The sequence below is a fragment of the Podarcis tiliguerta genome (assembly GCF_965153285.1).
Source record: "Podarcis tiliguerta genome assembly, chromosome: 5".
NCBI classification, from domain to species: domain Eukaryota; kingdom Metazoa; phylum Chordata; class Lepidosauria; order Squamata; family Lacertidae; genus Podarcis; species Podarcis tiliguerta.
The window spans coordinates 78,830,922-78,847,407 of record NC_139538.1 but is presented as its reverse complement, the minus strand read 5'-3'; the positions used below and the strand labels follow the sequence as shown (position 1 = coordinate 78,847,407).

Here is a 16,486-nt window from a genome sequence, read left to right as displayed (position 1 = left end):
CAAAGTGGCAAACCAGATGCCTTTTTGGAAACCGCAAGCTAGATCTGAGCACAGCTGCCTTCTTTCCAGCGACTGGTATTCAGAATATAGAATTGTAGAGTTGGAAGAGACCAGGGGAGTCATCTAGTCCAACCCTCTTCAATACAGGAATATTTTGCCCAATGTGGGGCTTGAACCTATGACCCTAAGATTAAGAGCCTCATGCTCTACCAACTGATATAAATAAAATATGCAATTAACACTTTGCAGTGTATTAAATCATTGTTCTTCTTCTTTTTGCAGTCCTGCAGAATGAGTTATCCTGGGTATCCTCCTGCCGGTGGTTATCCACCTGCTGCTCCAGGTAAGCTTACTGTATTTCATTTAAGAATCATAGTAACCTGGCGGGAATTGGATAACAGAAGGGTGCAAACAAGAGGAGTAGTGCAAATAACCTTGGATTCAGTCACCAGCATATTCAGTTGAAGGGATCTTCGGTTTGTAGAGCTCAAGAGGCCTGGGAGAGCTGTTGCCAGTCAGAGTAGACTGAACTGTGGCTGATAGACCACTGGTCTGACTCTGGTATGCAGCAGCTGCATATAGCTTCCTATGAAGATATAGTTCACATTCCCTGCTGTTATCACCTGTTCTCTCTTACATTGTTAGAAGGAAGGAAGAGACCGTTCCTCTTGCCATGTACTTTGCTCTAGTGTCTGTTATTTATACGCTGCATGTTTTGCAAACAGATGATTATCTATTTGATGGCCGTTCATTAGCCTTTGAAATGCACGCATGGTTTTAGCGTGCATTTCAAAGAGAGAACAGAGCAAAACGGAACTGCATCAAAGGCTGCCTGCTTTTGCCAGTGGCCATTACAGTGAAAATTCTGCCATAGAAATCCATATGCTAACAAATAAAGATAAAACTGTTCTATAGCTCTTGTGTATTTTTTTATTTTTTTTTAACATTTCAGGTGGCAACCCCTGGGGGGCTCCCAGCTATCCTCCTGCAAATCCTCCTCCAATTGGGCTAGAAAATGTTGGAAGCTATGCCAACCAGTTTAATCCAGACTATATGTCAGGCATGGTGAGTAATTTCAGTTGGAATTTGGTAGATCTTCCTGTTTCTGCAAAAGCCAGCTGCAAAATTCTGCTCCTGAATTTTTGTCTTTTAATATATTTAGATCCTGCTTTTCAGTGAAGGAAGGGCCTCATAGTGGTTTACAGCAGTTATAAAGTTGCATTCAACTTCTCTTCCCCTTGTCTTCTTTCCATATCTGTCCTTTATTTCATCAGTGGTAAAAGCTGTAACAGACAGATTATGTTCGCGACAGTATTCTCTGAAGCTCCTCCTGGTGGTTGCAGCAACAATACTGTTAGCACATTTGCGAAGCTAAGCAGGGTCCCATATGGTTTCAAACTGGATGAGGCACCATGAGTTCAGATTATTGCATTTCAGGGAGTTGGTCTAGATGGCCCTCGGGGTCCCTTCCAAATTTATGATTCTACAGTTCTGTGAAGCACAGTGTGTAACAGGGTGCTCCACATCCCCAATTCTGTTTAGCATGGCAAATGAGATATTTGCATAAGCCCATATCTCAAGCAGGCAAATTATACAGAACCCTGTTTTATATGCCAATAAAACCCCCATATTGAGGGGGAAATGGATACTTTGCATGTGCAAAGTATTGGACATTAGCATATGCTTACATAGATGAAATGTAGAACATAAAATATAAAGGTAGAAAATATAAAATAAAAACTTCTATGCCATGGTTCAGTGTTGTACGAACGAACCTACCTTCCCTATCATAAGCTTTTTCTGATTAACTGCAGTGCAGCTTGTTGTTCAAATTCTAAATTGAGGTTAGTTTTAACTGTAGGTAGAGAAAACAAGACAGATTCGTAAACTGTGGTGTAAAGTTACCTTGTTTCCACTAAGCATAGTTAAGACTAACCACAGTTTGGGTTACCATGGTAACATGGCAAACTGTGGTTAATCAAAACCAGAAACGAAAGATTCCAAATTCATCTCTGCCACTGTGCTGGTGGAGGAGCAGGGAGTACACAAGCTCAGTAGGAGTCTAGACTCTGGGACCTAGGGAGCTCTTCTAGCCTGTTCAAAAAGATGACCCTGTTAGTAGTTTGGATTGATGTGGAGCATCACACAGATAATAATAATAATAATAATAATAATAATAATAATAATAATAATAATTTATTTATACCATGCCCATCTGGCTGGGTATCCCCAGCCACTCTGGATGGCTTCCAACCAAATATTAAAAACAATACAGCAGCATACATTAAAAACTTCCCTAAACAGGGCCGCCTTCCGTTGTCTTTTAAAAGTAAAATAGTTGTTTATTGCCTTGACATCTGCTGGGAGGGCGTTCCACAGGGCAGGCGCCACTACCGAGAAGGCCCTCTGCCTGGTTCCCTGTAACCTCACTTCGCACAGCGAGGGAACTGCCAGAAGGCCTTCGGCACTGGACTTCAGTGTCCGGGCTGGATGATGGGGGTGGAGACGCTCCTTCAGACAAGAATAGCACAGTGGACAAGTAGCTGGGCGGTCTTGCCAAGAAGTCCCAAGCTCAAATCTAGTGAACCCCAGAGGTCTTAAGCAACCTCCTATCTTGTGGCTTCTTAGCTGTAATAATACTGGCCTATTTAGATGGCGGTTGTAAAGATGTACATAGAGTGCTCTCAACCCTCAAAGTGTTACAGAAATGTTACGTGCTATTTGAGACACACATGCTAACTTTGTGCATTTGATTGTTCAGGCTTCCAACATGTCGGGAACGTTTGGTGGCGCCAACGTGCCGCAGAGCATGTACCCTCCAGTCCCCGGTGGCTACCCCCCGGTTCCCCCAGGAGGCTTCGGACAAGCTCCTGGGGGCTTTGGGCAACCTCCTCAAGGACAGCAGCCGTCTTACGGAATGTACCCGCCAGCGCCAGGAGGAAACCCGCCAGCAGGAATGCCATCTTATCCAGGGTATCCAGGTGGCCCGATGCCAGGAGCAGGACAGCAGCCCCAGCCGTATCCTGGGCAACAGCCATATCCTGGGCAGCAGCCAATGCCGCCGCCAGGGCACCAGCAGCCTATGCCAAGTTACCCTTCTGGCCCAGCTGTTAATCCTTCTATGCCATCTTACCCTGGACCAACAGTGCCCACCATTACTCCCGGAGCGGTAAGAGAACCTCTTAAATTATTGAGCTTCCTTTTCTTCCAGTGTATAGTAGGAAAAGTGCAAAAACTAGGTGTTTGATGGCACATCTGTGTGCCCCAGAGGCTGTTGAATGCTAAAAAGTGACAGGAGGGAGTTCAAATGGCGGTTGACAAGGTGGTGCATGGGGAGGATGCTTGACCCGTACCCCACCACTTTCCACCAGCTGTGGTTTCTGGGTATGTGCTTGCCACGTTGAGTGGTGGGGGAAGGACGGGTATTGATGTGTTGTAAGGGAAAGTGGCAGGCAGGCGAAGTAGCAAACGTTGGCTGATAGCTCCCCCCCCCCCCATTCTTCTTTGGACAATGCAGTCTGGAAACCGAGGCACAGTCCGTGATGCTCCATCCTTTGACGCTCTGAGGGACGCAGAGGTGTTGAGGAAAGCCATGAAAGGGTTTGGTGAGTAGTGCTTGCACTCAAACGTTCGGTGCTTTTTCTTCACGTAATGATGTCCTCTTTGTCCCACCCTTTTGCTTCTTGCACGTTCAGGGATGGTTTGGGTACTGCTTTGCAAAAAGTTGCAGGTTACGTCTGTTTTTCTGGGTACAGTGGTGCCTCGCAAGACGAAAAGAATCCGTTCCGCGAGTCTCTTCGTCTAGCGGTTTTTTCGTCTTGCGAAGCAAGCCCATTAGCGGATTAGCGCTATTAGCGGTTTAGCGGCTATTAGCGGCTATTAAAGGATTAAGGGATTAGCGGATTAGCTGCTAAAAGGCTATTAGCAGCTTAGTGCTTAGTGGGGAGTGGAAAAAAAACCCCAGGAATCGCAAGACATTTTCGTCTTGCGAAGCAAGCCCATAGCAAATTCGTCCTGCAAAGCACCTCCAAAACGGAAAACCCTTTCGTCTAGCGGGTTTTCCGTCTTGCGAGGCATTCGTCTTGCGGGGCACCACTGTAACATGAAAGCGATTCTGAGTGTTGCCTCTTCTGCCCTTGGAACACAGCCTGTGACACTGGCCATGGGTCTGTTCTCTATACAAGGGATTCAGAAATTCCATGAGTCCAACAAATGTATGCCCAAGTACACATAGAATAATAGAAATGGAAAAATGGAAGAGGGTCGTCTAGTCCGACCCACTGCAATGCAGGGGTCTCAGCTAAAGCATCCATGACAGATGGCCATCCAACCTCTTCTTCTAAACCTCCAAGGATGGAGAGTCCACCAGCTTCTGAAGGAGTCCTGGAGACTCCACTGCTGAACAGGATCAGAAAGTTCTTCCTAGTGTTTAGTCAGATTCTCCGCCTTGTAAGTTGAATCCATTGGTTCGGGTCCCACCCTCCAGAGATGGAGGGAACATCTTCCATGTGGCAGCCCTTGAGATATTGGAGGAAGGCTATCCTCCCTCCTCTCATGGAGGAAAGACTGCTCATGACTACTATCCCTGATGGAAGCAGCCGTGCTTCTGATTTGCAGTTGCTGGACACAGGAGGTGAGAGTGCACTTGTGCTTGAGTCTTCCTTGCGGGTTTCGCAAAGGCATCTAGTCAGCCACTAAGAACAGGATTCTGGGCTGGATGGGCCACTGGCTGGATCCAGTAGGCTCCTCTTACACTTAAGGTTGTTTCAGCAAGGCTGCAACCCACCTGCTCTACACCAGATGTCCTATTGAACTTTAGGTATGGGGCAGGTCAAGGTGTGTGTGTGTGTGTGTTGTGGAATAACCAATAAAGCCAGCCGTCCAGATCTGGCTTCCCATCCTTGCTTTGCAAAGTCAGTCACTCAGATATACCTTTATAAGCCGGAAGGAACAAGTTTAATGTCCCCCTACACTTCCAGCTAGAAAACGTAAGTGGGATTTTGTGGAGCTTGCTTGCTAGCCTTGAGGGCAGGGCTGGGGACCCCCAACACTCTCCCCAAGCCGCCCCCCCTTTCCAGTCCTGCTCTGTGCCTGGAGGGAATGTGGTCCTGTCTGGATAGAGAGGGCTGTGTATAGACATCAGACTTTTGCATGGCTGGAATGAAGCCTACTGTGCCAAGGTAGAAGGGGCATCTGTTGCTGCACTCAAGTTTTCCGTAATTGCTCGTTCTGATCGCAACGCCCAGATTTCCATTCCTTACTAGCATTTGATCTTTTCCTCGAGGTTGGAAGACCTCGAAAGTTACTTTTAGCTTATTTGATTTTTGTGAAACATTTTCCAGCGTTTTACAATATTTCTCTTTCCTTTCCCACTGAATTCTGTCCTGCTTTTTCCCTCCCAACTCAAATCTCTCCATTCCTAGTCTATGCAAAACGTGTGTGACTCTTCAATCCAAACCAAATGCACAACTGTCCCTTCCCTCAGAAATTTAAATATTTGGATTTCTTTTTTTTAAAAAATAAATAAATTAGTAATTGGAATGTGTGCGAATACCCCGTAATGTCATACAGACTTAGCTCATCTGTCAGGCTTTGCTGCCAAAAGTACAGCAGAATATAGGATCACAGAATCCTAGAGATGGAAGGGACAATGAGAATCATCTATTCCAATAATCCAACTCCCTGCAATGCAGGACTCTTTTGCCCAGTGTGGCACTCAAACCCACAACCCTGAGATTCAGAGTCTCGTTCTCTGCCAACTGAGCCATCCCATAGTTACTCATGACTGCTGCAGATTCAAATATGCATTTGAACAAGTGATGCCATGCAGTGTATAAGGTGGCAGGAGAGAATACACTTGGTTTTAAAAGCTGGCCTTTTCCTATTACTAAATGCTGGGTTAGATTCTGCTGAAGTGGGTTGATCAGAAAGTATTATGGCGGTGGAAGAGGCTGCACTAAACACTTGGTTCTGTATATTTTCAGGAACCGACGAGCAGGCAATCATTGACTGTCTGGGAAGTCGCTCAAACAAGCAACGCCAGCAGATTCTGCTCTCTTTCAAAACAGCTTATGGAAAGGTAAGTTCTCCACCATGAAATTATTCTTTGATCATTGCAACAGAGGAAGGAAGTGGAGGCAGAGCTAAACATGGAAGTAATGTGCCGTCGGTCTAGTTTGTATGTTCTTTGGCTTAGCTTCATGCTGAAGTCGCCAGAGGGCTAGGGTTTTGTGCCAAGGGTTAAATGGAAAGGGCAGGGTTTGAGGATGGATTTAAAGGGAGGGGTGGCATCTGTGCAGGTGTTCTGGGAGGCAGTTTTAGGCCTGCAGCACAGTTAAGGGAGAAGGAGTCTTTTGAGGGAGGCCTTCAAATGGATAAGGATGGTGGAGCTGGACAAACAAGCATCACAGGGAGGAATGCAGAGAGATAAGGGGACAAGGCCATGGAGGGGGTTGCATGTAGGAAGAAGGCAGCTGGATCTGAGAATGGACAGGAAGCCATTGTAGGAACAAGGCAGCTGGATCTGAGAATGGACAGGAAGCCATTGGAGGGATTTAAGGACAAGGGGTTGTCACATTATCGGAATGATGACGGTGAATGATTTTGGCAACAAAACAATGAAAGAGACTTTAAATATCTTGACACCCCAACGAATGAGAGGTACAAAATAAGTTTGGTAATATCTTGCAGTTTTCAGCAGGATGACTTTTGTATTCCTCAAACACACTCTTTTCATATCATCAGCTTTTACTGGTCAGCGACTCTTAAAAACCTTTGCATCAGAGTTATACATTTTTGCTAATGAACAATTAGCATCATCATCATCAGCAGCAGCAGATTACTAAGTGTAAAAGCACAAAATATGTAACATAATAGCAATACACATTCTTCTAAAGAATTACTTTTGCCAGCTTTGTGCTTGCTTAATTTTTAAACGGCACCATGACCCTTTTGAGAAAATTATTTATTTAATAAATAAAATAAGTATTGTGTTCCTAGGTGGCTGCTTTTTAGTTCATGACAGTATTTATAATGTGTTCATTTGCTTTTCCCCATATTTCTTACACTGTGAAGTTGCTTTCAGCATATCGTGAACATAAGAGTGGGGTTTAAATTACATTAATGATCTGGCTACTATGGTTCATTGCCCTGTTCGGCTGAAATAAAACCTAAAATTTGTGTGGCTGCAAATATTCACACTGTTACATTTGTCCTCTGCTCTGGTAGAAATTTCGTTTGTAAACTCCTTTGGGCAGAAATCTTACCTTTACCCTTCCTTATGTTACTTAGTAAGGTGCAGTCGACACTGATTGTGCTATATTAATAACTTCAGATATTACCGAACTTTTCTGAATTCTGTGTCGTTGCAAGAAAAGAGATTCAGATCATTAGTATGCCTTGAATAGGAAGCTTTGCCATAAACCTCCTTTTGTTTCTCATCCTTTAAAAAATTCACTAAATATTACTTTACAAGGGAAACGTGGTGTTGTTTTTTCACTTAAAAAAACCCAGGATTTGATCAAGGACCTAAAGTCTGAGCTTTCCGGCAACTTCGAGAGGACAATCTTGGCAATGATGAAGACTCCTGTCCAGTTTGATGTTTATGAAATAAAAGAAGCCATCAAGGTCTGTATGGTTTAAATGAAAGGTATTGTTGTTGTTACATAATTCTTGCCTCCCTAAATTCTTTATTTGACGCGTCATCTTTCTCCTGCTTCAAAACCCACCATTCTGGATTTCCTATCCTGTCTCCCCCTCCACCCAACCCTTGCAGCATCAGTTTTTATTATGCTACTGAATTCAGAGACTTCTGCTTATCTTTCTATTTAAAGAGCCATGTACAGTGTGATGGGACTACAGTATACCGGTATCAAAAGCAACTCTCCTCTCCCTTTGTATAATTCTTGGAGGAGGGGACTGCACAGCACTTGCAGTTTAATCTAACTGAAGAAACTGAGAGCTCTGTTGCAATGTTTGGAGTTCCTGCCCTGTACACCTGTGCCATTGCTCAGCCTGTGCTGGCATCCAGCAGTCCACTGAAGTGCACATATGGGGGGGGGGGAAGCAATAATAGTTATTTGTCCTTTGTGTGATGCGCTCCTGTCACATGTGAGAGGACACCTCTTTTTAGGTGGTCTTTGTCATCTGTCATTCTTAAAAGCACATTCAGTAATAACACGTTATCTGTAGACCAGTTACCGGTAAGTCTATCAAAAAATAGAGAAATCAAACTGAGCAATGGATTAAACATTGCAGACCTAGGAAGAGTACACTCAATCCACGTGAGGCCTAGAAATGGGAGCCACGCCAATAAGTCTGGCACTCTTAGTCTTAAAAGAGGGCAAAACCCAGGAGACAAATGCTTCTGCCTAGTGGTGAGCTTGAGTGTCTTTTCCTTTTCTTAGGGAGCTGGCACGGATGAAGCCTGCCTGATAGAAATCTTGGCGTCTCGCAGCAATGAGCACATTCGGGAAATCAGCCGGGCATACAAAGCAGGTGAGTTTTCCTCTCAACTCTGCAACTTCTGCTGTTCTGATAGAAGGCCATCCCAATACCTTTAAAGATGACGGGGTTAAGTTGAGCAGAAACATTTGTAGGAGGAGAAATTGCATTTTGGACATCGAGGTCGAAGGCTATTCAGTTCATAAGCTGCTGCTTTGCTTACAAATTTGAGCTTTGTTGGTTTGTTGGGTGGGGCTGTCAAATTTAGAACGGAGAAGACAATTTACTCTCGTGCAAGGGCAAACTGGAGTTCATGAAGGTTCACCCTTTTTCAGGCAGTTGTTTGATCCAGCGGTTTGTGCAGAAAGAGCCACTTAGTGCAATACTACATTGCTAACTGTTCCTAGAGCTGAAGAAGGTGTGTCTCTTTTTGTTCTCCTTCCCCGCCTCTGTATTTTATGTGATTGCAAAGTGCTGTATATAGACTTAATGCACCACAAAGACTGCAGTCTGTACCTGCTTTTTCTAGGATTAAGACCCATTTAGTTCAACGGTACGTGCTTCTAAGTGGACACATAAGGCAGCGATCCTGCACACAGTTGCTTAAGAATAAACCTCAGTAAAGTTGTTGAGACTTCGTCTCCAAGAAAGCATATGCTGGATCAGCTTGCAAATTCATAAAGGACTAACATCAGCTGGCATGGTCAATGGTTTGGGACGATGGAAATTATAGGCCAGCAACTTCTGAAGCACACTACATTATCTAGGGTTGCATTTGTTTAAAACACATAATTTTAAGGGTTTCCTTGACAGTTCTTGGTTCCTTTTTTGCACTGTGTAGAATCCTATCGTGTGTTTGATCCGCCAGCTAAGCTTACGGTATCCAAAGTTTGCCCTGATTTAGATGTCCTAGTTTTACTTTCCGGGAATAAAACCGAGAGTTGCCTCTCCCTGCCCCACTAACAGTGCTCCATAAATCTCCTTGCCCCTGGTGTGCTTACTCCCGTTCCCACATGTTTTGAAGGGGGCAGAGACATCATCAAAGCACTGCTGAATTAGTCCCAGTGTGAGAGACGGAAAAAGCACCAATCACCCCTTTTCCACCCATGGCAAATTCAAAGGAAGAAACGGATGATGGTTTCTCAAAGTAGGATCTGTTAGTATCTTTGGAAGCCCAGCTTGAGTGATGGAAGGTATCTTGCGAGGAGGAACTAGTGGGCCCCCATAAATATTCCCTTTGGCTAGTAGGTCAAACTGAAATGGGGCTATTTACACAAACTACTTTTAGTGTAAAATTTCTCTTTTCATCTCCCCCCCCCCCTTGATATTTTGGCTGGAGTACAAAAGAGTGGAATGTGAATCCTCTCCCCCAAGCAGATGTCCTTGCGGTGTGTTATAAAAAAAGAGATAAGAATTATCTCTTCCTTTCCTCCCTTCTCTTTCTTCCCACGCCTGGTGATCCTTATAATGAAATAAACATGGACCACTTACAAAACGAGTTTCCTTTGTATTTCTCACAGAACATAAGAAAACTTTGGAAGAAGCCATCAGAAACGACACATCTGGACACTTCCAGAGGCTTTTAATCTCACTGTCTCAGGTATGCGCAAGATCCTTGCACCCGATTGTCCTGTCTTGGTGTTGCTGTAATTTATACGTAACCCAAGTTCTCCTAAGATATACATTCATCCATTGAAGTAAAATTCACAGAGGTATTGGGGTGATATCTGTTGTCGGGCATATTTTGAGTCCATACCTTTCAGTGGTTCTACTCATGAGTATGACTAAGACTGGAGATCACCTTTATGTTTTTAAGCCAGTGTGAAGAGGTTATGCCCTCTTGCCTCTAATGGAGGGCACAGAACATCCTGACTGTGGTACTGGATGTCAGTTCGCTATGATGTGATATAATTCAAGACAAAAAGCATTGGAGTTAATGGCATTATATATTGCAAGTTTCTTCCCCCTAACCAAACAATTCTCCCTCCTCAATTAAAACATTAAAACTTTCCTACCATTTACATTGTCTCCTCTCACTTTCTGACATTTCCAAAATACAGAATAGTTTTTTATTTGTCATGGCTCAAGCAATGAGGTTATATAACAGACCCCACCCCCATTGTTGCATTTTAAAGTCTGACCTTTTCCCCCACAGCTTTTCACAAAAAGCTTATTTTAACCAATATTTGGAACCTATTGAATCATAAAATGATTTACTTAGTTTGGTTCAAAATGTTATTTTAAATGTAATGTATATAGATCTCTTATAACTGTTGTCCATGTATATTTTACCAAAGAATCTTAAATTATCAGATCTTGGATATCAAGTTAATAGTGACTATGTTTGAAAATATACAGACTGGTGAGAATTTGTCTGTCCCATTTAACCTTAATGCGTTGCAATATTAAATGGGAAGTATCATGAAACAAATACGCATGTTTAACAAGCAAATAGAACAAAGCATACTTTAAACTGTTCGGCTTGCTTTTTGCTGGACTGACAACCTCATTAGACTAACATCAGTTACAGTGTTTCGAAAGCAGTGTTTCATCTTTTGACTGTCTTGGTAATTATTTCAGGGAAACAGAGATGAAAGTACTAATGTCAACATGGCGGCTGTCCAAAGCGATGCTCAGGTTGGTACGAGGAGTCTTGTCTAGTTTATGTTCCACACTGATTTCTCTTTAAAGGCCCAGCCAGATGGCTGCTGCATTGAGCAGACTCTTGGTTTCCTTTAAACATCTCCTACTTTAATGAAATCTAAAACTTCAGACCGTGTGTACTCCCCCACAACCTGGCATGTTTCTCCTCTGGCCTCATTTCTAGCGTGGAAGTTACCCTGAAAACAGTTTGCTTTAAAAAAATATTCCTCCTGCCCCCACAGCCCCTGTTTTTGAAAAAAAAAGGGGGGGGGATTGGTATGGCTTTCCCTCAGCTCTACATTGAGCAGTTTGCACGGTTTCCCTTTTTCAAGTTACTACAGATAAATGATCCCAAGATAACAGCAACAAGAAGATTGCAACCGAATATATTTATTAAAAACCTTCTCAAATTTACCTGCACCTATTCCATCTTTGGAACTATTTACTAAATGAATTGGTGCTGCAGTAATAATTTCCCTGAAATGTGCAACTTTCTCCTTTTGGTTCATCATGTGGTGATTTTTTTTGTTTATTTCAAATTGTATGGAAGGAGGAACTACGCACCTTTTTCAGGGTTGCATAGACTTGTGACTTACAAACCTGTCAAGTTTTTCTGAGAGAAAGCATGGAGGGAGGAGAGTTGGAATGTACTTGTGGAATTTTTCATTCACCCCCATTTCACACCAAAAATGTTTGCTCTGTTGCACTTTGGCTCAGCCATAGTTATAAGGAATACGCCACTGCCATTTTCAGTGGCATCCCTTTGTCCCAATATCATTTTGCAAGGATTTTCATAGCTTTCAGTCAGTAGTATGAAGTGGGGGCAGTGAAATGTGCAGCTTAACAGCATCTGTCAGGATGCAAGGTGAAGTTGTGCTGTGTGCAAGGGGAAGAAAGCAAAATTCAACATGAGCCTGTAGTATTTTGGCTGCAGCCCCAGGTTGCTTGTATTATAGTTGCATTCTTGATTGTTAGGGAGGTTAGCAAAAGTTAGCTACGTGAATAAAGGTGTGGGAAAGAAATAGGACCAGTCCAGAAATATCAAGATAATTAAAGAATGAGTAGTAAGGGAGAAGGAAGCCTTTAAAAGCAGAGTGAAATTCGGAAAGCAGCTGAGCTCAAGTAATGACCTGTGATTTTTTTTTTCCTTTTAAGGCGCTGTATGCAGCAGGAGAAAATCGACTTGGGACTGATGAGTCCAAATTCAATGCAATTCTCTGTGCCAGAAGTAAAGCTCACCTAATAGCAGGTAATTTCTGTCTATGCTTTGCATCGAGAGGATGTTTGGTGATTGTAAAATTTAGGCTGCAACAGTGCAAGAGACTACACATGCTATTTCTTTTTAAATATGGTGGGGGGGGTTCCTTTTAAGACGACTCTCTTTTTCTTGACAAGAGGTAGCTAATATTTTGCATTTTTGATGGTGCCCTAAGATTAGCCAACTCTGATCAGATGCAAAGAAGGGCTGGGTTCTTTGACCCTTTTAAATAGTCATGCAGAAACATGTCAGGTGAGACAAGCTGCACCGCCTGAAATTCCTCCTGCTACGTAACAAAGGGCATTTGTCCTCCTGTTAGGGTCCACAGTTAATAATTGGGGAGGGGGTGTCTGTCTGTCATCCAGCTACCAGATGTCAACTTAGATAAGTCATCTGAGTTAGGGCCATACCAGACAAAACAACTGAAGGCCTGTGCAACTGACTTAAGACTTAGCAACATCCTTCAAGAGCTGGTTGTCAGACTTCACTCTTCACACTCACTTGGCTTAAATGACTGATGATCCCTTCTCTCTCTCTCTCTCTCTCTCTCTCTCTCTCTCGGCAGTTTTCAGTGAATATCAGCGAATGTGTAACCGTGACATTGAGAAGAGCATAATCAGAGAGATGTCGGGAGACCTCGAATCTGGGATGCTGGCAGTAGGTGGGTGAGGTCTCTTTAAGAGTGAAGATCATAGAATCATAGAGTTGGAAGAGACCCCCGAGGGTCATCTAGTCCAACCCCCTGCAATACAGGAATCCAGCGCACAGGCATCCCTTGGTGGGCTCAAACCACCAGCTTTCTGGTTAACAGCCAGATGCACTTGACCCATTGCACCACTATGAATCTGACTTTTCAAATTGTGGTTTGAATGTTCCTTTGCTGCCCTAAACACACAGTTTTCTGGCCTGGACTGCACTCTTTAAAATATATAATTTTTGAAAAAGATCCAGAAGTTGGGGGATAGCAGGCTATGCATGGTACCTATTGGCTAGCACCTGCAGTATCACCAACCTCTTCTCCTGCAAATTCTCAGAGTTGCTTTTAAAGTATTCGTGTGTTTTGGCAGGGTAAAATGTGACATGTATGTTACTTATGATGTATTTCAAAGCACAAAAGAGGGGCAAAGCTAAGAGATGATACTGTATGTATATGTGTGGAAAGCAAGTCATAAAGCTTGGTTCAACGTGTAGGTGAAAAACTTTGCCGTTCAGAATATTTTATCATAGATTTCATGCCACTTTCTATACAATAGTTCTATTGAGAATATTTGGCTTTGGCTGCGAGTTTCAGTTTGAAGCTACTTTTACTTCCCCCAGAGAACTTGGTTATAAATTGCATTTACCATTCCTTTGGTTTGTCTCGGTAAGCCTGGATCCCATTTAACAAATCAGTTCATGTGATTGGGGAAATGGCTAGGATTCCACTGAGGATGCCCTTTGAACTTGTTACTTCACCTTCCATGCCAGGCACAGCAACCTTTGTCTGTATTCTCTCATCTTTCATTCCTCTTGTTTTGAAGACAAGTCACGTCCAACAACACCGCATTTACATTCTAAGTGTGTTTCTTGGATAGGGGCGAGTGTTGTGCCAAAAGCTGTTGCCATCACCAAGTTCCTTTTCAAAAATGTTAAATAACTTCTAGAATCACTTACCCTGTCATAAGTGGCCAACTATCAACCAGTGAATCCCGGAGTGCTAGTTAAAGTGTCATATTGGCCACAAATTCATTGGGTGACCTTAGGCAAACTACTATACTGACCAACCCTGCAGCACTGTTGTAAGGATTTACAAGGCAATAAGATATGCTTGAATATTTAAAATGCGTTCTATAAACACTCACTGTTTTATTTGTCGTATAAAATGGCTTTTACTCTTTGCACCAGATCTAACTGGAAATATGTACCTTTTTTTGTTTGGCTCCATTATAGCTTTCAGGATTGTAAGCTTGGTAACTGTATGCAATACTCCCATAGTGTGTGACTAACTTCACTGCCTTCCATTTTCCGGTCTTGAAGTGTAATGTGTGCCTTGTTCATCTACATGAGAAATCTTAACATTGATATCAAAAAGGAACATACCTTGTATTAGGTTACAAATGAACATCACCATTGGTTCTTTCCACTCCCATAAAATGCTCAAGTAAAAAAGGTAGATGCTGTTTGATAGCTGTTTGGATTGCATGACTGTGTGCTTTTTTTTTTTAATCTGATTTTGTGTGATTGTCCCCTTTGTTCCTCCCAATGACATTCACTGAATCATCTCAACTCCCAGGTTAACCTGAGAAAGCAGATTTCAGCAAAAACAGTATGGCATTGATGTTGCTTTTTTTAATGGTTAGCAAAATGGTTAACAGTCAGTAACTGGTGATCTCAATTTCTTTTGCAGTTAAGTGTGTAAGAAATACACCTGCTTTCTTTGCAGAGAGGCTGCACAAGGCCATGAAGGTGAGTTGAAATCATGTGGGCCTCTGCATGTCTGTGTGGCAGTGGTGTAGCGTGAGGGGTGCAGGGGGGGCCAGCCGCACCAGGCGCAACATTGGGGGGGGGCGCTCGCACTCGCAGCTCTCTGCCCCTACCTGGCTCGCTCACTCTCTCTCACTGCAGTGCTGGCTGTGCGAATCCGATCCGAGCCGCCGGGTCGCCGCCCACTGTGGAGGGGAGGGTGCCAGGCGTGCGGTGCGGTGCGGAGAGAGAGTGAGGGACTATCTGGGGGAGGGACAGTGCAGCGGGGGGGGGGGCGCAAATTACTTGCCTTGCCCCGGGTGCTGACAACCCACGCTACGCCACTGCCGTGTGGTCAGATATTCAAATGAGCTGTTAGAAGCTGACTCTGTTGGGATGTAGATCTGAGCCCAGGACATCAGATTTTAGGGCTGGTAGACATGTTTCACACAAACCTGTGTAACTGTAGCTTGAAAAACCTCTGGAGGCAATGCTGGAGCAAGAAATGGCCGCTGCAGGTGTGTGCACATAACCCATTGCCATTTTCTTCATTCCAATTCCTCCCCTCCCGCCCGGGTTCCACAGCCCTGATTTTAAATGACAGAGGTGTTGGGGTTGGGGTGTTTGTGATCTGAAATGGGGTGACACCAGGGAGGCAAAGGGTTTGGTGCCCCCTTTTCTCCCCTCTGCTATTCTCCCTTCTCAGTTGCCCCTTCCTTCCCCCAACATCTTTTCAGGCTAAAAAGAATATGCCAGCCTGTTAACAAATGGGCATGTGTAAGGTTTTGGACTTTGAATTTGTTATCAATTAAGCAGCTGTCCCCAACTCTGTTCTCCATATATTTTGGACTACCACTCATATCGGCCTCAGCCGTTGTGACCAATGGAGAAGGATGACAGGAGTTGTATAGTCCAAAACATATTGAGGGGACCACATTAGGGGACGCCTGCCATAAAGCCTTGAGCGGCCATTTTGAGTAACAGTCAATGCTACATGTTCTGAGGGAGCATCTCAGTCTGGTAACAATTCACATTCTGCCACGTTCTTCGCAGGGAGCTGGAACCAAAGACCGGACTCTCATTCGCATCATGGTGTCACGCAGTGAGGTTGACCTGCTAGACATAAGGCAGGAATACAAGAGGATGTATGGCAAATCTCTCTACACAGACATTACGGTAAGATTGTGAGGGGCTTGTCTTGCTTTCCATGCGAGCCAACTCAAAATGCCAATGTTCACACCGAAACCTTGAACTTGGTCCAGTACCATTTTTGGGAACCGGTGCCATGTTCATTCATCTTCACAGCGGGGCTTTCTCCACCTGAACTCTAGCCATCATCTGGCCCAGTGTTTCCCAAACCTGGGTCCCCAGCTGATTTTGGACTACAACTCCCATCATCCTTAGTTAGCCAGACCAGTGGTCAGGGTTGATGGGGACTGTAGTCCAAAAACAGCTGGAGACCCAAGGTTGGGAAATACTAATCTGGCCTGTTCCATAGGCTGTAGCTCCACAGTATACCAGGGGGGCGAATGTGCTCCACACCACTGTTGTTTTAACATAAAGCAAAACAAGAAACCCAATAAGCTGTTGCTATTGGAATGGGGGGGGGGGAGGGAGAGAAAAAATCAGGTGGCTGCTGTCTCCCCAGGTATAAAAGTCTTGTCTGTAGGTTCAGATGAGCAGGGGATATGCCATGTGTAA

At 43.9% G+C, this 16,486-nt stretch overlaps 1 protein-coding gene across 4 annotated transcripts in view; it reads left to right on the top strand.

The window, feature by feature from the left end:
- ANXA11 (annexin A11) overlaps positions 1 to 16,486 on the top strand; it is a 33,932-nt gene that overhangs the window by 15,673 nt on the left and 1,773 nt on the right. For 3 of the 4 annotated variants that reach the window (XM_083440479.1, XM_083440477.1, XM_083440478.1), the window contains 13 exons: positions 283 to 343; positions 953 to 1,065; positions 2,762 to 3,169; positions 3,518 to 3,605; positions 5,985 to 6,079; positions 7,513 to 7,626; positions 8,406 to 8,496; positions 9,963 to 10,042; positions 11,023 to 11,079; positions 12,241 to 12,334; positions 12,909 to 13,004; positions 14,730 to 14,788; positions 15,839 to 15,961. In XM_083440479.1, the coding sequence (XP_083296605.1) occupies positions 292 to 343; positions 953 to 1,065; positions 2,762 to 3,169; positions 3,518 to 3,605; positions 5,985 to 6,079; positions 7,513 to 7,626; positions 8,406 to 8,496; positions 9,963 to 10,042; positions 11,023 to 11,079; positions 12,241 to 12,334; positions 12,909 to 13,004; positions 14,730 to 14,788; positions 15,839 to 15,961 (1,470 nt within the window). In that variant the 5' untranslated portion in view covers positions 283 to 291. Of the gene's footprint in view, positions 1 to 282; positions 344 to 952; positions 1,066 to 2,761; positions 3,170 to 3,517; positions 3,606 to 5,984; positions 6,080 to 7,512; positions 7,627 to 8,405; positions 8,497 to 9,962; positions 10,043 to 11,022; positions 11,080 to 12,240; positions 12,335 to 12,908; positions 13,005 to 14,729; positions 14,833 to 15,144; positions 15,962 to 16,486 lie in introns of all 4 variants that reach the window. The other variant, XR_014511162.1, reaches the window with a different exon arrangement.